Consider the following 26,433-nt stretch of genomic DNA (forward strand, 5'->3'; position numbering starts at 1 on the left):
TTACATACTGTAGACATGTTAATATAGCTCCGAAATCTATACATGCATGTTAAAGTACATACATATGTTATTCAAATTTTGTAATCAAATTACGTACATTTCTTGTTTCCTCATTTGGTAGCACTGCTCGGTATATTCATGATACGTGAATCACGAGTCGGTTGTTATTCCTTTCGTGAAAGTGGGTGTCTGCTAAACATTTCTTCGATGTATAAGCTTTCTTAACTGAAATACTAAATGTATAGTCAAGGAAACGTAACGAAAGATAAAAGCTTCAAAGAAAACAGTGGAAATGATTACTACACTACTTTACTTCTAAGAAATTCGGTTGTGTTTACACCTTCTTAACCAAACTTGATCTTTATGATCTTCGCTTTATGTATTTATGATCAATAGTTAACTAAGAACACCTTCTATCAACAATTCGCTAGAATAATCTACAAACGTTATTCTGGATCTGAATATTCATATATGCACGCATGTTGTGACATATTCAAAAATAAAATCGAAAGGTAACCTCCATTTGCGTGCGTAACACTCAAGAATGACATCGTCGTTGTAGCATAGAAAACTAAAAGTGAATTTTTAAAGTTAAAAAGAAAGAATATAAATGAAATTCAATAAATGAACGGAAAAAGCATTGTATATACTTAATCGAGAAGGTGCGACTTATAATGGATACGGAACAACATTTTTCATAATTAGGTACATTAAAACAGAATGAGTTAATATTAGATAGAGCTTAATAAGCATAAGGTTTCTAACAGTGTTAAAGAGTCATTGTAGAATGCCTACAATAGCCAGTTCATCTTTAACGTACGAAATTCTTATGTATCTAAACTCTTTTTATTTTGGTATGTTTGCTATATGTGAACTGGGTATGGGCTTTTTTAAAGCTGCAAATCTACCTTCACCTGGCACAAATACAACATTAGCAGAGTTTGCGCTTTTATTCTTACTTATAATCACAGAAGGAGCCAGAATTTATTTTGGAAGGAAAGGGAATTTGACAGAACATGGATTACCAATTCTTATCGGAGTTATTTTAACTGTACCCAGCTCCTTGGCAACGTTATACTTTCTAATTTGGCAAAATTATGTGCTCAGACTAGAAGTGATTCTTTGTAGCATACAATTGGTACTTCTAGCATCTGAGTTAATCATTTCTATCTTGTGCCTCATTGCTATTTACAAACCTACGTCTCCAGAGGAATAAACAACCTTGTTAGTACTTAAGAGTTTTAATTGATTGCATCATATTGTATGTTTCTGGATATTAATAAAAATTAAAAATGATCTAATCTATGAACGAGTATGTTCTTAATCTCCAATAAAATATTCTACAAAATTCCTGTATATAAATGAACTTTGTAGACAATAAATCGTACAATCAATATGTTTTTTATTGATACTTTTCTTGTAAAAATGACATTTTTTGTCTATAATAAAATAAATATTTCTTAAATAAATAATGCATTTTTCTGTCTAATTATTTTTAATATGTATATACGTATATATATATATATATGTATGTATGTGTATTTAAAAGTACTCTACTTAAAAGTACATTAGTACATTATCAAATAACAGATTTGAAAACTGGATGTTTAAAAATAACTGATTGTTTTCTCCAGTGCTTGTAAAATATATATGAAAACTGTCAAAATAGTATAATCAATATGAATTAATCACTTTTTTTAAACTATATATCTAACAAAACTTGTGTACATTTAAAAAAGAAATGTACAAAATTTAGTGAAATTTGTACCTATGCCTTTTTGTTTCCATAATTAGCTTTTATACTATTTGCGCAGCCCTACGTCTTCTTATTGCACGTAATCGATTGCTACAATACATTCGTAAGAATACCGAACCAAATACTAGTAGAATGCCAATGATACCAATGACTGTCACACGATGATGATATACCAAACAAGATAATAATATAGCCAAACCCTGAAAAAGGAAGAAAACGATACCTCTTAAGCTTGTTTATTTTATTAATAGCAATATAATTAACAAAATAATTACCTGTCTTATAGTCATCATAATGACAAACGTCACTGGACCAAATTTAGAAATTGTATAAAAGATATACAATTGACCGCTTGCTGAACAAATTGATATAAGTGAGCAATCCACAATGAACCTAGGATACTGTGCAATAATAAGAATATTAAAGTTGTATCAGAGATTGTTGCTATCATTACCTTAATTAATTGAAATTACCTTTGTCATAAAGGAAAATATAAGAGGGAAACTTGATTGTTGAAATAAGGACATTGCAGTTAATAAACAGGAGAACATATTAACTACACACATCATTTGCACACTCGTTACCCCATACTCGTCAAATAATGCACTTTGCCAGGTACTTGTAAAACTATCTAATAATAAATAGCCTCCTAAGAGAATAATACCGGATATAGTTGTAGCTCCATCTAAAAGCATTGAAACAATGATTAGAAAAAAAAAAGATTAGTAGATTTACACTAAATGACAAAAAACGCTCACCGCCTTTGTAATCTGAACTATTCAACATGAACAATGTCATTCCAATAGAAATGAGTACAGCTGTAACATATTCGTAATATTCATATGTGGTATGTGAAACTACTTTTCCCATTATCATTACTGGGATTATTTTCGAAGCTTTTGCCAATACCTGAAATTTATATACCATATTTAATTAAACGTAATTACCAAACAAAATTCTCGAATCAAAAAATAAAAAACAAAATGTCAAACGAATGAATACCTGTGTTGGGAAACTAACATACTTTAGAGCTTCATATTGACACCAACTGCTCATGATATTTGATAAGGAGCTAAATGCATACTTATAAAGAGGTGCTTTGTGTTGTGGTTGTCTTTGAATTATTAAATACAACCCTGACATTAAGAATGCAAGAATTCGATTTACAAATACTAGAAATTGTGAATCTTGGAAATGATCCTTGTTGCCAGCAACGTCTTCATATTCCTGAAAAATTAAATGTTTTCATAAAAGATTTTTAATGATTGTATAATATTAAACTAGACTATTCATACTTATAACATATTATGAATTTTGCAACCTACATTTTAAACATCATCTCGAAACAATATTAAAAGTCTATGTTCAAGAAAATAGAGTTGCAAATTCAAAAATCTTTGCTTCACAGAAACCTTGGGTATCCTAGAAGTAGTGACTAGCAATGATCAAACTCTAAGTTAAGAATGTTTTTTAGTACATGAGAGGCATTATCCCATATTAACATGTACTTGAAAACTGTTAATATTGTTATATCACATTTGTCCAAACAAATTTCTCAAAGATAATCCATTGTAAAACATTCCTTGCTTCGTAATTTCATAAATTTCTTTATCAATGTATGGTGTGTATGCATACATGTGCATGTGTGTGTGTGTTTTTATTAAACAGATTATACCTGCGTCATTATTTTTTCTTGTAAGTAACCCCATGTTAAATAACTAATTTGCAACCCAAAAAAGCAATATAGGAGTAACAAAGCATCTTGTGTAAAAGTACGTTGGCTATGATTCGATGGCGTAGATGTATAAGAAGATGAATCCAGCAGTCCTGTTTCATAATGACCCACAAAACATAAATGTACTATTTTGGGTATGCACCCTTTGCCTGTTTAAAAGAATCACAATTTTAAGTAAAAGTTCATAAATTCTTTTTATTTGATTAATATATCCTATCACTTACCTCCCCTTTGGATATATTTGGTATGACGAACATATTTGTATATGAGGCAACCTGGCAATAATACAGTAGCATAACTCAATAAATTTAAGCATAATTTAATAATCCAATTATAGGAGGAAGTTTTTAAAAAATTTTCTCCGGTATTCACAAAAGACTTAATAATTTCACTAGCTCCAAATATAAGGCTTACTGAAAGTAGTAGCAATATGCTGCAGAAAAAATTATATTAATAAGTGAAAAATATCATCCAAGGATTTTATTTATTTGTACTATATTTTTTAGAAGAGAGAGGAAAAGAAAGAAGAAAAGAAATAAAAAGGGAATCATAATGTTAATGCATGGCAGTCTCATTATTTCAATAATTTCGTATTTGAAACTTACCATATTATAGCATCGCCCAAAAAATTTCGCATTGTTTCAATTATAATAGAATTTCAGTAAAAATAAATGATTATGAATTAACTGATTGTTTCATAATTTTGTTTTTTAACATCAAATATTTTATGATTGCCCTACATGTACTACATGTTGCGCGTACGTTTAATACACAATGTTATTTAAATCATTTTAAAAAATTAATTATTTAGAAGCAAGATATAGAATTCATCAAAAATCCGTAATAAAAAATACAATATAATATTCTGACTAATAACTGAAAGGTATCTAAAAATATTTCGTTAAATCATCATTTAAAATGTAAGTCACTTGCATTTTCCTAACAACCAACTGATATAACAAACTCATATCTGTTGATAGAAAAACTATATGTATACATATGTACATGTATATACATATATCATGGCCATCGATGTATATATGCTTTATAAATACATACGTTAGTTTGATTGTTCCACTTTTTTATCCAACAACTTTGATCATTTCATACATGCCTCTTATTAACTTATAAATGCAAAATTCCAAATCTTATTTTATTTTGTATACATGTCAATAATAGAGTATATTTATTTCCCCTAGCTTATAATAAATATTTCAATTCAATAAAAAATTTTCACTGTTTCAGATACATTCTTTTTTGTAATAAAAATAATACATCTGCATATCCGCGTACATAATGAAATAATATTTTAACTTGCGTAATATAGCATTTAACCCATTATAGTGCACGCAATAGTAAAGTTTAAACTATCGATATACCAATCTTTGATACAACTACGCAATGGTTATGTGGTAAATGGTGATATAAAATGCTCGAAGATTAAAAATATAAATAAAACCCTTATTCTTCCATAATGTAATAACGTAAATTGTTTAAAAAATTTACTCATTCATGGGTTCATTAGGTAAGTATTAATTTAATAAAAGACAACCAAAGATAATTTGAAGAATGACAAACTATAGAGCTACTATTTCTATCTACATGTACGTCCCTCTTTAAAAGAACTTACCAGTAAGAGAGCTGAACAGAAAATTTACGCGGGAAATGTATCAAACAATGTTTCAATGTCACTGCGACATAGCAGTAGCGTGTAATCATACTAAATATAAATACGATATTTTTAATAATTAGTATTTCATATATTTCATATAAGAATAAAACAATTCATTACTACAAGTAACGTATTTTTGTATTTTCTTAAGGCAAATCTTTGTTTCTACTAATAAAAATGACTACTTCTGCTTGCAAATTGTATAAGAGACCATTTACAGTATGCATAGAGGGCAATATAGGAAGTGGTAAGACAACATTCTTAAGTCATTTTAAACAATTTAACAATACAACCGTTTTGCAAGAACCAGTAGAACTTTGGCGAAATGTTGCTGGAACAAATTTATTGGTAAGATTACTTGAATATAGATTTATTGCTATTCATGTAAAAATATATGTAACATTGATAAATATTCGCTTAAAATATTTAGGAATTAATGTACACAAATCCTAGACGTTATAGTTTCTTATTCCAATCCTATGTACAATTAACAATGCTGCAACTTCATACTTACGAATCTGGAATGCCTTATAAAATTATGGAAAGATCAGTATTTAGCTCGAGGTGCTTTATAGAAACTATAAAACGTTCTAAACTATTACAAGATGTGGAAATAATGGTCTTAGAAGATTGGTATGACTGGTGTATACAGAATGCTAATATAGTAACGGATTTAATAAGTATGTTATCATAAATGCATAATATAAATTATATGTTTCTCATTGATAATAATATTAGTTATTATTTTTATATTAATGCAGTTTATTTGAGGACATCGCCGGATGTTGTATATCAGAGAATGAAAACAAGAGCGAGGAAAGAAGAAAATTGTGTATCATTAGAATATTTACAGCAAGTTCATAATATTCATGATGAGTGGCTTTATCATCAGACACTATTTAGTGTACCAGCACCAGTTTTAATAATAGATGGAAATAAAAGTTTACAAGAAATGGTCACACAATTTGAAAATTGCAAAGACTTAATTTTTGGTAAAAAGGGGGAAAAAAAGAATTAGAAAAGAAAGAAAAATATGTTACAAATGTACGTATGTATTAGTTGAAAATATTTTTTGTATTTCTTATATATATTACTTCTTTGAATTGCTTATATATATTAATTGTACATTAATCGCATATATTTTCTAGTTGTATATATATAAAAATATAATATAATCATTTTAAGTATACCTGTATGTACAGAGAAAGAGAAAGGGAAAGAGATAAAGTCAATCGTTTTATAATGATTATATAATATGACATAATTGTGCATTTAACATGTTGACGCCGGCGCCAATATTCATGGTTTTCTTCGTGGGACGGCACCTGAATTCGCTGTCTGTTTCGTGGGGCGGCATCCGAATTCACTGTCTGTTACGTGGGGACGGCGCTGGGTCGCATTGAAAAATAGTAAATTAAAGCCAGACTCTATTTTTTTTTTATAATGATGCTAAAAAGGGGATTAATCTATCCGATCAGATGTCATTCTATTATAGTTGTTTGTGCAGAACCATGGTATGGTATAAAACCATGGAATGGTATAAAAAAGTTGTAATGGAATTAATATGTAGGACTTGCCTCGTAAAGGTGTGGTATGTACATAGAAAATGGGATACTAAAAGTATTAAAATTTCGCGAAAAAATTACTTATTACCTTTTAAATATGATGAATCCCCATAGAGAAGAAATGCCAAGTGAAAATGTAGCATTGCCCAAAAAACATTCACATTTTCTGCATTCGTACCAAGGGTCCGCGAGCAAAACGAGACGGCGGTGTAAAGAATGTTACAAACGTATTTGTAGAGTAAAAGGTAGAGAGTATGCCTTGAAAAGAGCCAAAAAAGTAACAACATATTGTGATCGTTGTAAGGACCAATCGACACTTTGCCTAACTTGTTTTAAAAAATTACATGAAGAAAGGAAATAATTATATTAAGTTTATAATGTATACGTGTCACATATATATATATATATGTGTGAAACCCATCGCCGCCCCTCGGAACAGACACGAGCGATCCGCCGATGAATCGCGCCGCCTCACGGAACATACACGTGAGACCCGCCGATGGGTCTCGCCGGCGTCAACGTTAATGTATATATTAAATAATTGCATTTAAGGAAAAGATGGATTTCTGAACACTAAGCAGTAAAAGACTATACATAGTTGCTAATGCAAAACTGCAGTTATCTTAAGTAAAGTAGCAATCGGCGGGGATAGGAGGGGATAAGAGATGGGCAAATAGATATGCTAAGGATAAGATATTTGTACCTGGAAAATATATATCTACATAACCGTCTGTCGCGACTCACGGTACTATCCGCGACTTTGCCCTCAGTTTTCCTTGCCCGTGGAACGCCCACTTATGCTGCTTTATAGTGATATTTGCATTAATTGTATGTTGTTCGACGATAACTACATGCATAATTAAAATTAATGTTATTGTAAGATTAGAAGATTATATTATAGGATTGTATTACAATAAATATTATATTATATTCATTAGAATTTATTTATTAAAACGACTCTTTAATACAATATACATTACAGATAGAAACAGCAGTTAACTTTTTACTCTAGTTATTATAATTAATATAAGTTGGATATGATTAAAAATAATTTTCGTTTCTGACAAATAAATATGATAATTACTTGTGGCATATATTCGATTAAAAGATAAATTGTTCAAAGATTTATTGTTACAAAGATACAGTTAAAAAGCGTTATGTCGACTGGCTGCGAGCAGAAACTAATCGTATTGCACAATCGTATTCTTTACAAATCCATAAGATGTTTATCAAATTGCCAATATCTGCATTTTTTGTATTAGCTTGTTTCCAGTCCAGAAATATTTGATAAATTACCTAGAAATATAGTCATTAATACAAAAACTTGCAATGATACAGATAAGAATATAAACGAGAAATAGTATATTGGAATCAAATTTACTTCACTTATGCCCCTAAATTTGTAATTTTCTTCGAATTGTTCAATTTGACCGTCCGAATATAACAATTTTCTAGCAACGTCTTTCCAACCATGTCCAATATAAGTTTTAATTATAAATATATCATCTAAATTAATTTCATCAGTACAAGTACGTAAACGTTCTACTTCTGCTGGCATTTGTCGAATATTTTTTGTCCATGTTTCTTCTGATGCATCAGAATTATTCTTAGCAAATTGATTAATATTACAAATGTAACTAGTTTTAGAGCCAATTTTCACACCGTTTGAATTAATTATATTGTAATTCACTACATGTGTTCCTTGTGCTGTAAAGTAAAACATGATTGCTTTAATACAAACAAATTTAACAAATTTGATTCTTTTTCAAGTTTAAAGAGTGAATAATACTTACAATGTTTGCGTTGTTTCGATTTTGTTCTCGTTTTAATATTCGGTTTTCTACGTTCTTTTGCATCATCTTGGGAAGCTTTCGTATCATTCAGATCTTGTTTTTCGGTAGAAGACTTGGCGCTCGTAATAGGTACTGCGTCGTCTTTTTCGGGGGACGCTACGTTCTTTAATTCCAATTGCGGTTCTATAGTAATTGGAACAGATTCGAATTTGGCCGTCTTCGTTTCATCACAGTTTACTGTATTTGGTTCTAAATTGTGAGTATATCCTTCGATCGGTATTCGTGGTGGATCAGGTTTTGCATCGGTTGTTAACATATGAAAACGATGAGATAAATTTGAAAGTATTGGCATTTTCCTCAACATACAAATGCCGTTCAAAAGAAGTATCTCTTCGCTATCTTTTTTTCTATGATAAAAGTATCATAATATGAATTTTATATTTTCATTATCATCATGTTTGATGAATACTACATTTTCTGATAAAGTAATCTACGAAATAAGTATATTTTATAAATATAAAGCCAACTGGAAAAAAGAAAAACATGGACGTAACAAATTACATATATCCATTTGTTAATTTCTTTATTACATAATTATACAACTTTTATGATTGCATATATTTCAATTCTTTATATTATACCAATATGAAGATCAATTCGATGGAAAGGATTATTTACCTTATTTTAATTAAAATATCAGATATTTAACAATATTTTCTTTGCATATTCTTCATTAATATACTTACCTTTCCTTTTTGTTATTGAGTTAAGGAAATCTTCCCAGAGAAATCGTTATTTTTAATAAAATTTTTATTTCCTTATTATTCATGCATTATGTTCTGAACCGACGATATCTAGAACACCAAAATTTATAAAAATAGTTACAAACAAAAAACATTAATTAGAAATATTAATGATATGAATATGAATATGATGAGTATGAATATGATTCTTAATGACCTTAGGATAATCTGGGTTTTCCAGAAGTGAAAGTTCGTCGCAATTATGTTATCGCGAGTAATAGCTATCAACACACAAAATTTGAATAGCCGAATTTGAAATAGACAAAGATTTCCTCTCATTGTTTGCAACATTGTTTTAATTGCTTAATTTATGCTAATTCATTCTCATGAAACTTGATATAAATGCAGTATGAATCATTTCACAAACATATTGTTCGTAATAAAAGTATAACATTTCAAATAATGTCTATTACTTATCAATTTCCAAAAGCAATAACAGCGCGAAAGTTTTAAAAAATCATGTTTCATATTAAAAGCAGCATCCTCTTTTTGCTAATTGCAATACAATTGAATAATGTAAAATATTTTGAAACAAAATATTTCCATGCGTATAGGATCTATATTTCAGATAAATTTCCTTGTTTAAAATATTTAAATTAATTTAGTACTGCAAGACTTACAGTATCTCGATTCCTGTGCGTTTTTCAACTTGTATATCCTTTCTTTATTTCACAAAAAGTTATATGCGTTCATTTGTATATATCATAATATCGCTTCTAAATAAAATTTATTAGCGCGCACACTGTTATTTCGTTGTTAACCTCTTGACTGTCATGAAGCTACTCAACAGGTGGTATGGTTTACTTGATACTACTTGACACAAACGTATCGTTAGGATATGACGTAAATGTATAATTTTATTATGTACGAGATTTAATATATTTTCAATCGCAATAAAATTTTTCCTTTCTCTCCAATTATAATTTATTTTATTTAAGTAAAATTTTCTTATATTTTCTTTAGTACATAATACAATAAAAGTATGTCTTTGTAAATTGACTTATTAAAAATATGAATCCGGAAAATATTTTAAAAAATTATGTATTATCCCAATATACCACGGAAAAGTTAATAGTAATTAAGGAGAAATTGAAACAAGATATAAGTCAAGCTGATCCTTTATGGCAAATAGTAACTAAGAAGGTTAGTATTAATAGTTGTATTAGGAAACAAAATTATATTTAAGGAAAATAATATTAAAGTTTGCATTATCTCACTTAGAAAGGAGTAACACATATAGATGTAGAAGAAACATTAAACGAAAGCAATAATGATTGTAATGATATTTTATCCAACACATCGGATCAATTTTCATCTACTCAGTTTTATTTTACACAACTTGATAAGCTCTGCGATAAAAATATTAAACAGGAGTGTGTACCAAAACTTGATATCACAGAATATCTTTTTGAAGAATTGGAATGCCCTAATGGAAAATTGGATTTAAATCAATTAGAGAATTTAACAGATGCAGAATTTCAAGAAATAGTCTGTAATTTAGAAAAAAAACTAACTATGCTGGGTACATATAATCTATGTTGTTCCTTGAATAATATGACTTTGGAACAACGAGTTAAATATACAGAAACTTTTTATACCCATTTATTATTATCAAAGGTGAAGTTTGAATGATATTAATCTATAAAGAATTAGACTGCTTATATAAATTTTTACATAAACATGACTAATAATGTTTGAATAACATTGCAGATTATTACTTTGAAAGAACCTTCCAGATTACTTTTATCTGCTTTGATAGAGAGCACTCAGAAATTTCCAGATGATATTCAGAAGTTTATTTTTATTCCCCTTTTAAACCTTGATTTAACAGACACAACAATTATTGATGCTATAGTAAATACTTTTGAACCTCAAAGACGTATTGTTCTCATTATGTAGGTACTAATCTTATTATTAATCAATTAAACTTCAAAAGAAGCTAAAGTGTTAGCAATTGAGCGGTATCATTTTTACAGAGAATATTTATCACATGTGAAAGAACTCAAATCATGGCATCTTTCTTTCCTACGTACTTTGATTGATACTAAGACAGATATTACCACAAATGACAAACTTATACAGTTATTATTTGAGAAAGCAGTTGACTTTGCCAAGGATAAAAATTTTGGGAAGCTCGTATTATCACTTATAAAGTCAAATATTAAATTTTCAGATGAACAAAAACAATCATTATGGGAGATAGCAAATACTAATCAAACATTGTTTAAAAAACCTATTCAAAATGTACTAAAATCTATGTAACTTATGTAAATACTACAAACCACAAATTATAATAAATTTTATTTTTTCTATAATTATATTTATTCCCCAATCTAAAAATTAGAGGTACAGGAGATGTAAAATCAAAATATAAGACGCGTGCGCACTAGAGTTAACATTTTTATACAAGTACGAATGGGAAAAACATGACGGAAGAACTTTCCGGTGTGACAATCGTTATTTTTATTGCGGCTGGAGTACTAACAATATTATTACTGTTTATATTTGCAAAACGACAAATTATGAGATTTGCATTACGATCACGCCGTGGTCCTCATATCCCTATCGGGCACGATGCACGAAAGGTACGAGAAATTGTAGAGGTTAAGTTTATTTACATCTACAAATATGTATATCTATTACATTTACATTGAAAATTAATGCTTGTTTTTAGTTAAAAACAAAACATTTTAATTATGCTATACAATTATTCACTATTTTGAACACATGTGTCTATATGCACATATACATATATACATATCAAAACACAGTACATTTTCAATCTTTTAGTCACTAAAGAAGGAGATCGAAAGACGAATAGAAGTAATACCAAGAATTCAATACGAGCCACAACTTATTAGCGATCCAAGATTTATTTTAACTCCTCGAGGACAGGTTTCACCTCATTACTACAGATTAAAAGCTGTAGATGATGTTAAGACCTTGGGTACAATTATATTTATTATGGTAAACAGACTCTTTATGTTCCAACTAATTTTCAATCTTTTTTGTAGAAGCTGAAATTACTAAATATGATAATTGCTTAAAAAGACATCCATCTGAAAATTTACGGGCATATTTACTTGCCATATTGGCAACACCATTAAATGGAAGTGGACAACGATTAATTCATCAGTTCTGTGATTTATATGAACATGCACGACACGATCCAACTGAATTTGGTGATGAGGAATATCAAGTATATACCCGTTTATTCCTTAAGTTAATGGACGCGTAAGTATGATTCTTTTAAATTATGGAGTGTAAATTTAAAGTTTGTAGTATGTTGTACTATAATATAATGAGACAAAAACATGGTGTCCTTAAATGTTCCCATAGGGCTCGTTTATTAAAATCATATCCAAGCAGTAAGAAATCTAGTCCAAGTCGCACACCTATAAAAAAAAACATTGAAACGAAACGGAATATATTAGAACCCAAGATGAAACTACTGGAAGATCAAACATTAACTGGATCACGTCCGAATACATTAACCGTGATGATGTTGGATAATAGCGAAACATCTGTTTAGCATTATGAAAGTCGTCACATACAACACATGTGACGATATGTTTGTTTAGAATTGTCAGTCTCTACATCATATGGGATTGCAAGTAGGTGAAATACATTTTCAACTTTTGTTTTAATCGTATTTCACAAATATGTTGCTTCTTTTAATTTCATACCTTAAATTTGCAGTAACGGACACGTTTTTTGTTCCAACTTGCGGTTAAATATCGATGTCCGTCTTAATCGATAAATATTTAGTCCATACATTTTTATAATATGAATTATGTCTTAAAGAAATTAATGCCTGATGAAACGTGTATTTATATGTATTAGAAATATGATTCGTTCTCATATAATTTAACCATTCCATCATCTGAAAGAGGTATATAATATCTTTAATAGACTGTTAATTCTACAATAACTATATAACTTCTAATGAAGAAAAAAAGTATTAAATTGTTAAATTATCATTCGGACGATAGTTGGATCGTTTTGTATAGAAATAAAAGTAATTGTGAGTACCTGTGGAATTGCATGTTTCCAGTTCTCTTTATCAGAAAGAAGTGTTAGAGCTTGAGGAAATAATTTTATTCTGACATTTTGCGATTTAATCACTAGATCTCGTTTCATTAACATGGAGTCTAGGCCAGACAAGCTTATCACAGAGATAAATAAAACATTACAATAGAATTGTATTTTGTCATTATGATTTTGTGATGAGTCCATTAAAAATCCTTGAACCTGTGTCATAAGCTCCAGAATCCAATTTGAACTGGATCTTTCGAATTGCATATTGGTTTGTACTTTTTGTATAATTTCGAGAAAATATGTTTGCACACTTTAATAAAAAACATTAAGACGCGCGTTTATTCACATGTTTGATGTATCAGTAAAATTACAACAATGACCAAGAATGTTACCTTGACGTAGAAGCGAATGTTTCACCGATGATCTCGTTCAACCACTTTAAGGAGGCTTCGTTATTAGACTTTTTTAAAGACAGTTCGGCTCTAATTGCGATCGCATTCTTTAATTTACTGGCCATTGTTTCCCACCACACTTTAGGAGATGTAGTTCTTTCTAGATGCTCCATTGGTAATTCCAAAGCTGCCATGAAATAAGGGTAGAAACGGTCGCACGTTAAATCTATTTTGTCCAAAAGTTCTTCCAGTATGGTAGAAAGCAGTGTAGAGTTAGCATGGCATATTTCTGGATTCCTTAATGCCTGAGCATATGAATACATGATGCAATGAAACGGTTGTATCGAATTTTCGTTCATTTTTTTAATTGCACATTCCAAAGTAGTTTCTAAGAACCGTTTCATGATATTTGGTTGTACAGCTTGACACAAGTACTCGAGATTTGAATACAATATCGGGTGTTCATTGTCTTTCCAAATGAAATTTTCTGCATCATTTACGGATTTATACGTCAATAGATAATCTTCTATAAAAGATTTAGCAGATAAAGATACCGTCGCATGATGACACGCGATAGAAAGAGTATATTGCTTTGCTTCGGCTGATAGGTGAAAAGTATCCTTCAAAAAACTCCAATTTATATTGGGTAATGGTTTCGGATATTTATGAGCGAATATTCGTAGGCATTCCGTAACGATACAATGATTATTCGAATCAGACTTATTAGTTTTCCTCAGATATTCACCGACAGCTCTGATTACGCTTTTGTCTGGTAAATATTTAAAATTTTGCGGCTCCCCTTGAGGCCAGTTGTACATGCCGGATCGGAAGCTATTTACTTCTTCTATCACGAAGGAAATTAAAAGGTTTCCGGCTGCTGACAAAGTCATTTTATTTATATTTTGAAGCATTTGGATCCAACAAACACCAGGTATATACGGAAGCACGTCCTCTGGCTTTTTTACCGTGTCGGTTGGAATTTTCGCATACGTAGCTGGTAGTACGAGATTATATCTAAATTCTACTGGTAATGATTTCAAGGATAATTGTTCGAGACGGTACGAGGCTAGAGCTTTAAGCGCAGCTTTGATTACCTTTACATCATTACATGTCGTGTATTTCCACAACTTCGATACGATATCGTCGATCAATTGATGGTCGTGTCCTTCGAGGTATTGAGAAGAAGGTGCATAGAATGCAACATCAGCAAATAGTTCGCACAAGCTTTCTAGAACAATAGACCGCTTCTCTTTTTCCATTTTTGGAGATAGCACTCTCCATGTCGAACAAATGTCTATTACGGATGCTTTGTAAAGAGCAGAAATACACCCAAGCGCGAGCGCGCTTGCGGTTCCGCCGTTCATACCCGTCGAACGATTTAATATCTGCAATATCAATGGTACCAATTTTTCCCCATGTTCTGGATAATTTTCACAAATATGTTTCATAGCTCTTGCACAAGTTGCATCCGAATACCAGGAAAGATCGCTTTCCATTACTTTGATTATTGCAGCAAAGAGAAATCTGTAACATCTCGGTTCTTTTTTCAATGCTTTCAAATATAATTCGATTATAAAATATTTCAGTTGCTTGTCACCGTTTAACAACCTGTTCAAGGTATGATTAACAATTGGGACATTTTCTTTCGTAATCATAAGCTCAGGCATTACCAGTAACAAACATTTCGATTCTATACTGCTTTTACATTTGGTTAATTTATGCAATACCAATGAGAGCACGTGCGATCCAAAATTTGTCCTTTCTCTGCTAACATCAACGAGTATATTGCAACACAGTTGAACTATTTGTGGCTCGTTTGACTGTAGAAGGAGACCAGATATCAATAGTTTACATTTGTCTTTTAAGTAAGTTGGTACGCATGATATGTTGTTCAACCATGATAGAATATCATTTTGGTTCCAGATACTCAAGCAATGCACTAGCTCCGTGTAGAATTGAATGCATGGGTCGGAATGAGTAAACACTGTAAAAAGTTTATTTGAGAACATCGTTTCATTGTTGCACGTTAATTCCGTTCTTGTAAACATTTCGCTGGCTAAATCTCTCGCCATGTCCAGTGCATCAGAACACAATACGGATGGATATGCAATCCATTTTACAATAGATGCTATCAAAGTGTAGAAAAATATATCATTGTAAGACATTTTCTTTGTTATCATCGTACCTATAATGTGATAAATTTATCATAACAAGAATATTTCGAAAAATCGGTAAAAATCGAAAATTCTTATAAATAGTGGAAAATACTGGAAAATACTTACATATTTGTAAAGTAGTATACAAATAAATAGCTGGACATAAAGTAATTACTTCTGCCATTAATGTTAGCACAAGATTCCCAATATAGCTATCACAGTGGTCTATGATAAACAATATAACATGAAAATTTGGTGTTGGATCAGAACCTTGCTGTAGTAATTGTATAACTAAGGACACAATCATCGGCAACAAAGCTGTACAATATTCTCTGTTTCTTTCTGATGCAGCTCTTTCTGCAAGCTCTAAGATTCTATAGTTTGTATTTATACAAGAATGAATTTCCGCTGTGCACATCCAAAGTAATACCTCTGTTTGCACAGATATACTGTGTCTCAATCTAATTAACAATTGCCAAACTTGTTGCATACAGTAATCCATCGAATCTGATGAAGGATTGCATAAAACATACAAAAATACCGGTCGTAACATTTTCACACCATTTTCTCTAATTCTGAAATTGAGAAAATTAATTCTAATTAGAGAAATTGTATATACATACATGCAATATAGATATAAGAGCATGCATACTTATAGATGTATATGATGTATGTGTATATAACATTTGTATATACATTTTTATACATACCGAGGATCCTGATGATTCAGAATAAATGTCATCTGACTTAATATAGTCTGCCAGCTATGTTTATCTTGAGTTAAAATGGTTATAAAAGGGTGTTGTGGTGTATGTAATGTAAACGGATATATATTTTCTTTTCCTGTATCGCGTTTTAAATCTAATGTTAGTAAATGGCTTATGGTTGTAGTAGCAACCATATAATTTCTAAAATGTGTGACATATTATAGAACGATATTAAGGAATAGTAATGATACTTAAAGAATATCTTTCATGAATTAAATAAATTTCTGTACTTTATAGAAGAGATACTCGAAATGAAAGTAGCTAAAGCCTCGTTAATGTCCCATAATCCATTTTCAACCAGAGCAATTAGGGCTTGACAGGCGGATATGCTGAGCGTGACATTTGTACTATCTCGTTTTGTTAATAACAACTTAAACTCGGGTATCTGTATAAATTGATGAACGGAATGAGCAGAATTACATTAATATTTCCTCTTTTATTAACGTAAAAGTAAAAACGATGTATTGGATCATATAGTAATCGAACGAATATGTGTTTTACCTTGGAAATATGGTCCGTTGGTCGATCGCATTTCTTTTTCTTAATGGATTCGAAGAGTTTCGACGTTGCCTGCGTAGAAAAATACATAATACAGTTGAAATAGAATACCAAGTGAAAAATATAAACGTTTAATTGCGATACATGGAAAAGGGAGTTACTCACGTGCGATATTAATACAGGATTTGTCGATTCTAATTTATATTCTATTTCATCCATCGTGCAGACGTAATATTCCAATAATTGTCCTATATATTAATTGTCATTCAGTTCAGTCAGTGTCCCGGTACTTTCTATCACAGTAATGCGTGGATGAAATAAGGCTTGGGCCGTGAGTGTACGAAGCGAAATAGTTAGGTTATAAAACATAACCTTGTGCGTGCATCATTAAAAATATATTGAGATCTGTAACGGTACACTGTTAATATACACTGTTCATCGTTCATCGTAAAAATTATGAAAATAAGAGTAACGTATTTGTACGAAGAATATAGTATATGTATAGGTTTATCGAGAGAAATGGAAAAAGTAACGATTACTTCTGTGTTACACGAAGGATAATACGAAACTAAAGTGTCATAAACCAATGAACGTATTCCCTTTTACACAGGGGTTCTCAAATAATGTTAAACGTTATATTACAATTTTGTTTGACAATGTGTGAGTAAACGTAAATAGATAAAATTGTAAAAATACCATTTGACAGGAAGATATACCGCAATGATTCATATACGAATGCTGACAGGATAGAACGAAAGAAGGAGGAAAGAAAATTGTACGAAAAGTCGGTCGAGTCGATAACAAGGGGGAACTTTGAAAAGACGCGAACTCGTTAAAGGACGATAGTGTACCGATCGAGGATACTGTATAATAGTAAGATTTTTCAATATATTTATTCGTATGGACAAGTTGGAGCATAGTGCACAATATAGTTAATATATAGTAGTCTGAGGAAGGGGTCAGATTACATTCTGGAGTTTGAACACAATATCTTACAATTTAACGACAAGATGCCTGCGTTTTTGTATTTGCTTCTGTACGTAATGTTACTCGTATATTCATATATTCGAAGTGTATAATATATAAAGCGTAACGACTCACTATTTTTATCATTCTAAAAAAATGGAGACAAGAATACGGGTCCTTGTTTATTACGTTACGTTAATATGTCAGTCCATCTTATGTTGTCATTTAATTTATTCGTTTGAGGATTTTCGCAATGGATTATGCAACATCGTGGCAAATACGTAGTACTCGCTAGAATATATCCTTAGTCGGAGATTGTCTCCAATTATTAATTACAACGTTTGTATCTCGTTTGCGTTGAGAGGAAGTATCAACAAGTTCGACATCGATCAGCGCAGTGCCGATCTTTACGCGGGAGATCGAAACGATAACCGATCGAACGTAGGAAGGAGCCGGTTTCAACGAAAACAGGAGAAAAGTTTAAAACGTAATCGTTGAGCGTAATACGTGGTAAATTTATTGCCTGCAAAATGGGGGTTTTTCGTCAGTACGATTCGAACGGACAACGTAAGAAACGTGTTGCACGAGGAATTTGCGATACGCGAACGTGTATAGTGTATTCGACCATTGGAGACAGCTCCTTTTTTCGCGCAATTAGCGATTAACAATCTATATTAAATTTTCGTTTAAAAGCAAATACACTTTACAGCCTATACAATTCATACAAGTTGATTTTTCATCCCTCTTTTGTTCTCTTAGTATTTCTTCTTTTCTTTTTTTTCACTTTTTTCCATTTAATCGTTTTTCTTTAATATCCTCTACTCGAATTTAAATTTGTGGAGAGCGCAGGGCAGGTCCAGGTACTTAGGCTATCTGTATATTTTCATAAAAATTCGTCAAGATCTTCGGCTTTTCCTTACTATGATTCGCGTATCGTTCTTCTCTGTTTTTTTCTTTTTATTTTTTATAAAAATCACAGCACAGCACCAGCATTTTTACTTTAAAGCCCGCCCGATTCTCCTTCGAACGCGTCTCATTAAAACTGAGACGATTCCCCGCGCGTTTCTCCGCCGTTCTCACTCTCCTTCTCTCTCCCCCTTTCATTCATTCACGCACACACACGCAGACAATACTTTCTCTCTCGATCTCTTTCTCCCTTACGTATTCTGCTAAATGAATATCGCCGTTGTTATGTTCGAATGAAAAAAAAAACACGCCTTATTCTCTTTTCTTTTATTTGGCATTTGCAACACTACGCACGGCACGATAAAACTAATTTCGAATTCTTGGCAACGAGATTTACCAATCTGTACAACGTTCTTATTTTTTTTTTATCGACGGTATAATAATAAAGTAATAGAACCGATAATTATTAATGAATAATTGTAATAAAAGGTACAATGATAATCGTTACTGCACTAATGTTAGATAGCCGCCGGAGATTATACGTGTACGTATCACTGTGGTGCATATGTACGCGTATATATATACTATACATAGCTAATAGTTTTTTCTCGTTAATTAGTCTTATACGTTTTGCTCGCTTGTTCTGTCTTTCTCTTTCTCTCTTTCTCTCTCTCTCTCTCTCTCTCCCTTCACACGCGCACTCTTGTGCCCATATTCATATCACACACACACATACACACACACTCATGTTTTCCGTCTATCGTATTCACGCAACGTTAACTACATTATTTTTAGTAAACAAATAGCATTCTAGCAAATTCAATGTACAATCGCTTATCGTCACGTTATCATTATTTAGAATTATCGTGATTTATTATACGCTTATACCTCCCTAACCGACACGTATTTCGTTCGTATTTATTTGATATCGTATAACCAATGTCCACGCACATTCTACTTGATAGGTAGGTAATCAAATCGTCTAAAAAACGTGTCGTTCGCGAATCACGTTATTTCTCTAGAAAAATGTCGAGTCTGTTGTTCAGCAATCTTTTTCCTTTTTACAATAAAATACAACGATCTACAATTTCACCATTATAGACAAAGTTCTCAATCGAACATTCGCACGTACGCGTTATACACAACGAGTTACGGAAAATATGCGATGTACATAACGTGCATAAGCACGCGCAGTAAAGTTCCCGCTTTTCACTCTCGCACATTCGCATCTCTACGTTACTAAGTGCAATAAAAATGTTGCCTGAACGTGAATCCACGCAGTTCGAGGCACACAGTCTCTTACATCGGAGAAAAATCGGGCAATTGGTTCGCGGTACGGCCGTAGTAACTTCCATCGTCTTTCCTATGCGTAAGATGCCCAATGACTCTACAACAGTCCTCGGTCTAACGCAACGGGGTCTCATTACGCGCACGCTTGCCTCGTGTCCTTTCTCTCCTCTCTCCACTCTCCTCGTACTTTTCCCTTTATTACTTGTCGGCTTTCGCGGGCGACGATTCCTCACTATTTTGGGATTGCCGAATTTTATTAAGCATTTCCAGTAAGCAGGTACAATGCTGCGTCGAGCCGTTTCGAGCCATTCTTTTCATATGTGACATCTATTCCTTACGAGCAAACAGCATCCGAAGTCTCGTTTATGAGTTGGTCGCACGAATACTGCTCTTATTCCTATACGTTGTTTCGCAATGCCTGCATCATCGTCGTTTTCATCGTCGCCGTCGCCGTTAACAGCAAGAAAAGATTAATAGGTAAGAAGTTCGTATAAAAATCTAGAAAATGTTTGTTTTTCGTTTGAACTGGAAGATCAATGGTACGTGAATTGGGACTTCTTCATCGAGTTCGTTTCAACGATATCTTGGAGGAAGAATTTTATTAAAATTTGGAATAAATTGTGCGTAGAGTCTATGCTGAATCGATTCGTTTTCTCCACGCAATGTTCAATTTTTGGCATTTTTCTTGTACGAAAAGTCCCAAAAACATAAGGTGCGTACGATAGGACGCTGAAATCTCAGTCGTAAACCCGTCGTTCCTCGGTATTCGATCGATTCTGAAACTAGTTGGTATCCCCAGCAATGGACTCGATGGATCGCGTTTGAGTCGACGCGTCATAGTACGTACAGGTGATTTCTTCTTTGAAAATGGAACGGCGACATAATTCGGAAGGCAGGCGCGCTTTTTCACAGAAGCAACAAAGACGACAGAGACAAAGAGAAGGCTTGTGAACAGTGTGTGTCGTCAGCATTGCCGTCGGCGTTACCGTCAGCATCAGCGTCAGCGGTAGTAGTAGCAACCATACACGATGATCGGATGATCGTCGCGAGTCCAGATAGTTCTCGACGAAGGTGTCAAATGATGAACGATAACGATGACATCGGCCTTAACAGGCAGATGCGCTGCTGTTGCTGCTGTTGACGAGTTGACAAACAGATCGAGAGTTGGTAGATTCTCCGATGGAGTATCTCTCTGGTCGCGTTAACGAAGAAGAGGTAGCAGGGCCGAATTAGCGGTATTGCTGGGACGATCCTAAGGTTGCCTGCCAGCGGTAGCAGAGTGCGGATGTCCTGCGGCAGTTGCGCCGCTAACCGGCGGTGGATGATGAGACGTGTGGTGAGTTTGTGCGGAGGTGGGTCCGGTTGTTCCGGCTGCTAGTACGGGACCGGGGGCCGCGGGTCACTTGGGCGGGAATGGCGAGATCACCGATGCGGCTACCGCGGCGGCCTGCTGACTCGCCAGCATCGCCGCTGCAACACACACACACACACATAGATACCGAGGCTCGTTAATTTATTTTTTCTCTTTCTCGAAAAACGTCTTTCGTCGTTCGTCGACCGACCGATCGACCGATCGTCGACCATCGACCGTTCAACTAACTTATCGAACAGAATCATGTAAAATTCTCTGCCGAATCGAATCCACTCTCGCCGCCGGTTTACCATTTCCGAAAGGAAAAGGTTTCACCTTTTTCTTTATTTTTTTCACTTCGCGTTTTTATCTTATTCATGACGCGCATTCCACGATCCTCCGACCGGAGACCGACGACGACGACGAAATTCTCCGATAGCCTTTCGCGCTGCTGCTGTTCCTTCGTTCGTTTCGGCCACAAGTTTTCAGCGATTTCGCATCACTCCGCAGCCCAAGTATAGCGAGCGAACGATCACCGAAGACAAAATTAAGTTGGAAAAGTGATATCGGAGGCCGAGGAATACACAGAACATCATACGTCGAAACTACTTGCCGGGACAGGAGAGCGTAAGCGGGAGTAAGGAACGAGGAACATACGAGCAGCCAAAGAAGATATAATAGGGTTGAATAGCGCGTTTGTCTTTGTCGGTACGCTTAACGAAATTGATGCGCGTCTCTCAATCGTCTTCGCGATATATAAATTCCGAGAAAAATGTGCGGGAGGGAGAGGTTGTAACAAGTTTTGTGTAACTTTATCAAAGTATACGAAGAAATATACAGGGAGAGAGGCAGAGAAGGTGCAAAGGGAAAAATAAGGAACAACCGCGATAATAATTAAAACAGGGTCGCTTGTTCTATTCGTCGTCCACAGGCGTTTGTGCGTAAGTCAAAATAGTATTTGTAAAAAGCGAAAAGAAATCGCTTCATGTCAATAAAATTCAAAGAGTTTGATATTCGATCATCGCCAACAATAGATTTTCGCAACGGGTCACATGCTCGCGCCAATACGACGTTCGCGGTCAATGATTATCACAGTGTGAACTATACATTCGTAAATGTGCCTTCCAAGCGTCTCCTGACTGAACTCTTTAGTCCAACGCTCTTAACGTATATTTAATACAAGCACAAGTCGCAGCAAAAAACATTCGTTCGTCGAGTACCCGGCCGTGTTCTCGGTGAACAACACGACGCGTCGCGATTATCGTGCTATTCCCGTACGAATCGATCGAGTTACTCATACGCGTTTCATAGCGAATAGCTAGGTACTAAGTGTATCGGTTCGCGAGACTCGTACCGTCTAGGTACTCGTGTATCGTTCTACGAACAGCGAGGGGGTAGCGACACGAGTCTCTCGAACATATCGGAGAGGACAACGTTCCGTTATCTAAAGAAGGAAGAACGAGGATCGAAGATCGGGACGGGATCGTGGCTGTGGCGACGATCTTGGTCGTAGTCGACAGCGGCGGCGACAGTGGTCGGTTCGGCTCGAACCGCGACTTATTGTCAGGGTCTGACGAGAGGCTTACCTCCGTAAGGGGCGGGATATTGTCCGGTCAATAGGGGATAACCTAGGCCAACGTGCGTGTGATGATGCGTATGCACGTGCCGCTGGGGCGGGGGTGATCTATTGTCCTTGGTCAATGTTCCGGTACCAGCGTCGACCGGTGGCGGTTGTTGCTGTTGAGACTGTTGCCCTCCCGATTGACTTTGCTGCTTCGTTTGGGCTTGCTGGGCTTGCGATTGCGGTGGACCTGGTCCGGCGACCGAACTAGGCGGTCCGCTCGGTGGTCGCGAAGGCGTCGGCCCTGCTGACGAAGGACTGGCAGAAGCCGCGGACGTTTTAGGGGTAGGCGATTTGAGCGCACGCTCCTGAAGCTCGTGTATCTTGTGCGCCGAATAATACTGATTGGCATGGTGTTGAAGCAGATCGAGGGCTTTGCCACCGGGTGGTCTACTGAGATCCTCCGGCGCATGATACCTCGGTAGTTGATGAAGATACGGGTTGCCGGAATACGGTCCGGGAACCAGCATCGGGCTGAGCCCGCGATACATCGGATGACCAGGGTCAAATGGCAACGCGCTGTAGTGTTGCGGTTGCATGTAACCCGGATGAATGTAGGCGTACTGCGACGTGGGCGGTGGCGGTGGTCCTTGCGTTTCCATTGTTGGCTTCACACCCTCTTGCTTGTTCTTCGAATCGTCATTCTTTCCCAAGTCTTGCGGCTTCTCCTGCTTCGGTTGATGCTTCGGACTCGGAGGAGGTGGCTTCGCCTGTTGACCCTGCTTGCTCGCCTCCTCCTTTCGCCTCTGGTCGCCCGGATACAGGTAATACCTTCGATCATCCTGTATAGGTGCTGACGGTGGCGGTGGAGGTGCCGCCCTCTGACTCTGTCCACCATGGTACACGTGATACGGGCTCATTTGACTCTTCATCTCGATGCTCTCCTTCAATATTTGATGATTTTCGTGCTGCTTGTCCTTCAAGCTAGGCTGCTGCTGCTGCTGTTGCTGCGTCTGCGGCTCCTGCTTGATCTTTGCCTTCTGCTCGTGCATCTCTTGCTCTTGCGCCTGCTGTTGTTGTTGCTGCTGCTGTTGCTGCGATACCGCCTGCGGTGGCTGATACGGATAACTGGGAGGCATGTAACCACCATAGCCACCGTAATAGTGCGGCTGTTGCTGTGGTTGCGGCACCGATTGACTCAATTCCTTCTTCTCCTTTTCCGCTACAACACTCTGTAGGCTAGCCAGCGTCGGCATCTGCGGTATGTTGAGCGGCTTCATCTCTTGCTTCGGAGTCAGATCGCTTGGCTTTTGATCGACCGGTTTGCTCTCGGGAACGCTCGGGACGAGGTAAGGCGGTTGGCCGTAGTACGGGTACATGTTGAAATGTGGCGGTAGATGCGCGCTGGCGGCCGTTTTTCCGTCCTTCTCCTGACTCTGCTTCGACTTGTCGGCCGGCTCCGCCTCGAGCACCGGTGCCGCGTCATCGGAAATGTCCGAGTAGGCCGGACTCTGAACGTCTTCTCGCGCCGCGTCGACGATCGGTGCCTCCAACGGTGACGGATGAGGGCTACCGCCAGGCGACTTTCTCGACTTTTTCTTGTATCCCTGAGGTTTCGACGACGTCCTCGGGTCTTTGTTTTTATCCTGGTCGGGCATCAGAGCCGCGGTAGGTTTAACTTTGAATTGTGGCATTTTCGCGTGCAACGACACGCTCTGGTAGGGCTGCAAGTGTGGTTGCACACCCTGTCCAGGATGACCAGTCTGCGAAGGAGGGGCCGCCTGTAAGCCCGTCGCTTGCTGCGATACTTGGCTGGACAAGCTTTGAAGTGCCGGATGCTGGCTCGCGATGCCCTGCAACGCGCTCGACTGCGACGGTTGTTGTTGCTGTTGCAATCCAGCTTGCTGCACCACGTGAGCTTGTGTCGGCTGACCCAACTGCGCCGATAGCGAATGCTGCACGGACAGCTGGTGAGCGGTCGGCAGCTGTTGCTGCTGTTGCTGCTGCTGTTGTATAGACGATTGCAGTTGTTGACTGGATTGAAGCTGCTGCTGCTGTGGTGGAGGTAGTGGTCCCGGCTGACCGGGCTGCAACGATTGTTGACTTTGCTGTAAAAGGGGATTCTGTTGCTGCGAATGCTGTGACATTTGGGACGGCTGGGGCGGCTGAGGAATATTTAACGGAGCCGGAATGTTTGCGCTCGGGTGCGGCGAGGGTACCGATCTCGGCGACTGACTAGCTCGAGGACTCGGACTTTGAGGTGAGTTCGAACTGCCCAGCTGGCTCGACTGCTGCTGCTGTTGTTGCGCGGTCTGTTGCTGTTGCCTCGCCGAAGTGGGTATCGTCGACGACGGTGCGGGCAGATCCTCCTGTCCAAATCTCAGCACACCCGGCTTCACGATGCTTTTACTGCTTTCCGAGGATAGCACGGACGTGGATGGAGGTTCTATACTTGGAGAAGCAACGCGTGGGGGAGGTGGTGGTGTTTCCGGCGGTAAACCGGTCGTAGGAGGGCTGGCCGGCCGGAGTGGTGTTCCCTCGGGCTTGTCCGCCGGCGATTTGACCGGCGTCGCCGGACTCGGTGCCTCGATATTGCTCTCGTCGTTCTCGGACATGCTGGTGATACCCTCCTTGGTGTCATCGTCGTCCGCCGAGCCATGCGCGTGACTCTGGTGATACTTGAGCCCGTTTATGTGTTTGTACTTTTTGCTACAGTTCGGTTCCGGGCATAGGAGCAACACTGGACTAGCCGGTGGCGAAACGCTCGGCGGTGTGGGTGGCGGAGCGCGCCTTTTATTTTTATCTTCTTCCTCAGGACCTCGGGATTTCCTCTTGGCCGCTGGATCTGGACGGGGCGGAACAAAGGCCGCCGGACTCGGACTCGCTGCTGGCGAACCTTGCGCACCACGGCGTCCTTTCGCGCCACCATTTCGCAATTTACTGTGCACCGAACTCCTCGTTTCCGTGAAGTTACTCAGGTCGTTGCCCGGAGTCGAGTTCGCGGCTGCTCTCCCCCTCTTGCCTCGCCCCTTCGGTGTCCTTGCATCGAGATCGCTGGTTGGAGAGTCGCAGAACCTCGGCGGTGCCCAATCATGACGAGTGCAATCTAGCAAGGTACCAACGTACGTTTTCCCCCGCCATGTTACGTTCACCACCAGCACACCTGCAACGCGAATCAGTCGAA

At 36.3% G+C, this 26,433-nt stretch overlaps 8 protein-coding genes and 1 long non-coding RNA gene across 21 annotated transcripts in view; 5 read left to right on the forward strand and 4 right to left on the reverse strand.

The window, feature by feature from the left end:
• Nucleotides 1–153: 153 nt before the first annotated feature.
• LOC122567741 (transmembrane protein 216-like) lies at nucleotides 154–1,305 on the forward strand. Its single transcript, XM_043726670.1, has one exon. The coding sequence runs from the start codon at nucleotides 788–790 to the stop codon at nucleotides 1,214–1,216; it is 429 nt and encodes a 142-aa protein (XP_043582605.1). The 5' UTR covers nucleotides 154–787; the 3' UTR covers nucleotides 1,217–1,305.
• Nucleotides 1,306–1,448: 143 nt separating this feature from the next.
• On the reverse strand, nucleotides 1,449–4,532 carry LOC122567734 (adenosine 3'-phospho 5'-phosphosulfate transporter 1). The gene is made up of 8 exons (XM_043726659.1): nucleotides 4,097–4,532; nucleotides 3,716–3,924; nucleotides 3,432–3,640; nucleotides 2,759–2,983; nucleotides 2,515–2,665; nucleotides 2,230–2,441; nucleotides 2,032–2,157; nucleotides 1,449–1,956 (listed from the first exon to the last, which is right to left on the reverse strand). Exons 1-8 carry the CDS (start codon nucleotides 4,126–4,128, stop codon nucleotides 1,798–1,800), a joined length of 1,323 nt encoding a protein of 440 aa, XP_043582594.1. The 5' UTR covers nucleotides 4,129–4,532; the 3' UTR covers nucleotides 1,449–1,797.
• A 19-nt stretch (nucleotides 4,533–4,551) lies between these two features.
• Nucleotides 4,552–7,662, forward strand: LOC122567739 (deoxynucleoside kinase). 2 transcript variants are annotated; one of them, XM_043726667.1, is made up of 4 exons: nucleotides 4,552–5,016; nucleotides 5,115–5,511; nucleotides 5,594–5,843; nucleotides 5,925–7,662. In XM_043726667.1, exons 2-4 carry the CDS (start codon nucleotides 5,341–5,343, stop codon nucleotides 6,179–6,181), a joined length of 678 nt encoding a protein of 225 aa, XP_043582602.1. In that variant the 5' UTR covers nucleotides 4,552–5,016; nucleotides 5,115–5,340; the 3' UTR covers nucleotides 6,182–7,662. The 2 variants fall into 2 exon arrangements, with proteins under 2 accessions (XP_043582602.1, XP_043582601.1); XM_043726666.1 differs by having other exon boundaries at nucleotides 5,315–5,511.
• A 221-nt stretch (nucleotides 7,663–7,883) lies between these two features.
• Nucleotides 7,884–8,873, reverse strand: LOC122567874 (protein immune deficiency). Its single transcript, XM_043727000.1, has 3 exons — nucleotides 8,522–8,873; nucleotides 8,110–8,435; nucleotides 7,884–8,024 (listed from the first exon to the last, which is right to left on the reverse strand). Exons 1-3 carry the CDS (start codon nucleotides 8,871–8,873, stop codon nucleotides 7,884–7,886), a joined length of 819 nt encoding a protein of 272 aa, XP_043582935.1.
• A 394-nt stretch (nucleotides 8,874–9,267) lies between these two features.
• Nucleotides 9,268–17,727, reverse strand: LOC122567724 (focadhesin). Of its 4 annotated transcripts, none has more exons than XM_043726627.1 (9): nucleotides 17,341–17,727; nucleotides 17,179–17,247; nucleotides 16,908–17,062; nucleotides 16,621–16,818; nucleotides 16,037–16,485; nucleotides 13,755–15,939; nucleotides 13,357–13,672; nucleotides 13,011–13,207; nucleotides 9,268–9,375 (listed from the first exon to the last, which is right to left on the reverse strand). In XM_043726627.1, exons 1-8 carry the CDS (start codon nucleotides 17,392–17,394, stop codon nucleotides 13,055–13,057), a joined length of 3,579 nt encoding a protein of 1,192 aa, XP_043582562.1. In that variant the 5' UTR covers nucleotides 17,395–17,727; the 3' UTR covers nucleotides 9,268–9,375; nucleotides 13,011–13,054. The 4 variants fall into 4 exon arrangements, with proteins under 4 accessions (XP_043582562.1, XP_043582564.1, XP_043582565.1 ...); XM_043726628.1 differs by lacking the exon at nucleotides 9,268–9,375 and adding an exon at nucleotides 12,641–12,719 and having other exon boundaries at nucleotides 17,341–17,482; XM_043726629.1 differs by lacking the exon at nucleotides 16,621–16,818 and having other exon boundaries at nucleotides 17,341–17,482.
• On the forward strand, nucleotides 9,946–11,639 carry LOC122567736. 2 transcript variants are annotated; one of them, XM_043726663.1, is made up of 5 exons: nucleotides 9,946–10,188; nucleotides 10,288–10,467; nucleotides 10,546–10,941; nucleotides 11,035–11,219; nucleotides 11,301–11,639. In XM_043726663.1, the coding sequence occupies exons 2-5, from the start codon at nucleotides 10,336–10,338 to the stop codon at nucleotides 11,584–11,586; spliced, it is 999 nt and encodes a 332-aa protein (XP_043582598.1). In that variant the 5' UTR covers nucleotides 9,946–10,188; nucleotides 10,288–10,335; the 3' UTR covers nucleotides 11,587–11,639. The 2 variants fall into 2 exon arrangements, with proteins under 2 accessions (XP_043582598.1, XP_043582597.1); XM_043726662.1 differs by having other exon boundaries at nucleotides 9,946–10,467.
• Nucleotides 11,628–13,355, forward strand: LOC122567738 (protein C1orf43 homolog). The gene is made up of 5 exons (XM_043726665.1): nucleotides 11,628–11,909; nucleotides 12,115–12,271; nucleotides 12,339–12,558; nucleotides 12,664–12,938; nucleotides 13,024–13,355. The coding sequence occupies exons 1-4, from the start codon at nucleotides 11,751–11,753 to the stop codon at nucleotides 12,854–12,856; spliced, it is 729 nt and encodes a 242-aa protein (XP_043582600.1). The 5' UTR covers nucleotides 11,628–11,750; the 3' UTR covers nucleotides 12,857–12,938; nucleotides 13,024–13,355.
• LOC122567744 lies at nucleotides 17,698–19,119 on the forward strand. The gene is made up of 2 exons (XR_006316873.1): nucleotides 17,698–17,835; nucleotides 17,921–19,119. It is a non-coding gene; the product is annotated as an uncharacterized LOC122567744 (long non-coding RNA).
• Nucleotides 18,636–26,433, reverse strand: part of LOC122567721 (zinc finger protein 608-like) — a 32,116-nt gene continuing 24,318 nt past the window's right edge. For all 8 annotated transcript variants that reach the window (XM_043726620.1, XM_043726616.1, XM_043726613.1 and 5 more), the window contains 2 exons: nucleotides 23,275–26,412; nucleotides 18,636–21,807 (listed from right to left, as the gene is read on the reverse strand). In XM_043726620.1, the coding sequence (XP_043582555.1) occupies nucleotides 21,737–21,807; nucleotides 23,275–26,412 (3,209 nt within the window). In that variant the 3' untranslated portion in view covers nucleotides 18,636–21,736. The remainder of the gene's footprint in view (nucleotides 21,808–23,274; nucleotides 26,413–26,433) is intronic.

Source organism: Bombus pyrosoma, linkage group LG5 (assembly GCF_014825855.1).
Source record: "Bombus pyrosoma isolate SC7728 linkage group LG5, ASM1482585v1, whole genome shotgun sequence".
In the NCBI taxonomy this organism is placed as follows: domain Eukaryota; kingdom Metazoa; phylum Arthropoda; class Insecta; order Hymenoptera; family Apidae; genus Bombus; species Bombus pyrosoma.

Excerpts from the sequence above, each read along its gene's own strand:
- LOC122567741 (XM_043726670.1), top strand. The coding sequence starts at position 788 with ATGCCTACAATAGCCAGTTCATCTTTAACGTACGAAATTCTTATGTAT.
- LOC122567734 (XM_043726659.1), bottom strand. The coding sequence starts at position 4,128 with ATGCGAAATTTTTTGGGCGATGCTATAATATG. Across the intron at positions 2,984-3,431 it reads AAGAAAAAATAATGACGCAG|GAATATGAAGACGTTGCTGG; the intron begins GTATAATCTGTT and ends TTAATTTTTCAG. Across the intron at positions 2,158-2,229 it reads TATTTTCCTTTATGACAAAG|TATCCTAGGTTCATTGTGGA; the intron begins GTAATTTCAATT and ends ATTATTGCACAG.
- LOC122567739 (XM_043726666.1), top strand. Across the intron at positions 5,512-5,593 it reads TTGCTGGAACAAATTTATTG|GAATTAATGTACACAAATCC; the intron begins GTAAGATTACTT and ends TAAAATATTTAG. Across the intron at positions 5,844-5,924 it reads TATAGTAACGGATTTAATAA|TTTATTTGAGGACATCGCCG; the intron begins GTATGTTATCAT and ends ATATTAATGCAG.
- LOC122567874 (XM_043727000.1), bottom strand. The coding sequence starts at position 8,873 with ATGCCAATACTTTCAAATTTATCTCATCGTTTTCATATGTTAACAACC. Across the intron at positions 8,436-8,521 it reads ATCGAAACAACGCAAACATT|CACAAGGAACACATGTAGTG; the intron begins GTAAGTATTATT and ends TTTACTTTACAG. Across the intron at positions 8,025-8,109 it reads AATTTAGGGGCATAAGTGAA|GTAATTTATCAAATATTTCT; the intron begins GTAAATTTGATT and ends CTATATTTCTAG.
- LOC122567736 (XM_043726662.1), top strand. The coding sequence starts at position 10,336 with ATGAATCCGGAAAATATTTTAAAAAATTATGTATTATCCCAATATACC. Across the intron at positions 10,942-11,034 it reads CCCATTTATTATTATCAAAG|ATTATTACTTTGAAAGAACC; the intron begins GTGAAGTTTGAA and ends ATAACATTGCAG. Across the intron at positions 11,220-11,300 it reads AGACGTATTGTTCTCATTAT|AGAATATTTATCACATGTGA; the intron begins GTAGGTACTAAT and ends TCATTTTTACAG.
- LOC122567738 (XM_043726665.1), top strand. The coding sequence starts at position 11,751 with ATGACGGAAGAACTTTCCGGTGTGACAATCGTTATTTTTATTGCGGCT. Across the intron at positions 11,910-12,114 it reads TCGGGCACGATGCACGAAAG|TCACTAAAGAAGGAGATCGA; the intron begins GTACGAGAAATT and ends TCAATCTTTTAG. Across the intron at positions 12,272-12,338 it reads AGATGATGTTAAGACCTTGG|AAGCTGAAATTACTAAATAT; the intron begins GTACAATTATAT and ends TCTTTTTTGTAG.
- LOC122567724 (XM_043726627.1), bottom strand. The coding sequence starts at position 17,394 with ATGGATGAAATAGAATATAAATTAGAATCGACAAATCCTGTATTAATA. Across the intron at positions 17,248-17,340 it reads ATCCTGTATTAATATCGCAC|GCAACGTCGAAACTCTTCGA; the intron begins GTGAGTAACTCC and ends TTTTCTACGCAG. Across the intron at positions 16,486-16,620 it reads CTGAATCATCAGGATCCTCG|AATTAGAGAAAATGGTGTGA; the intron begins GTATGTATAAAA and ends TCTCAATTTCAG.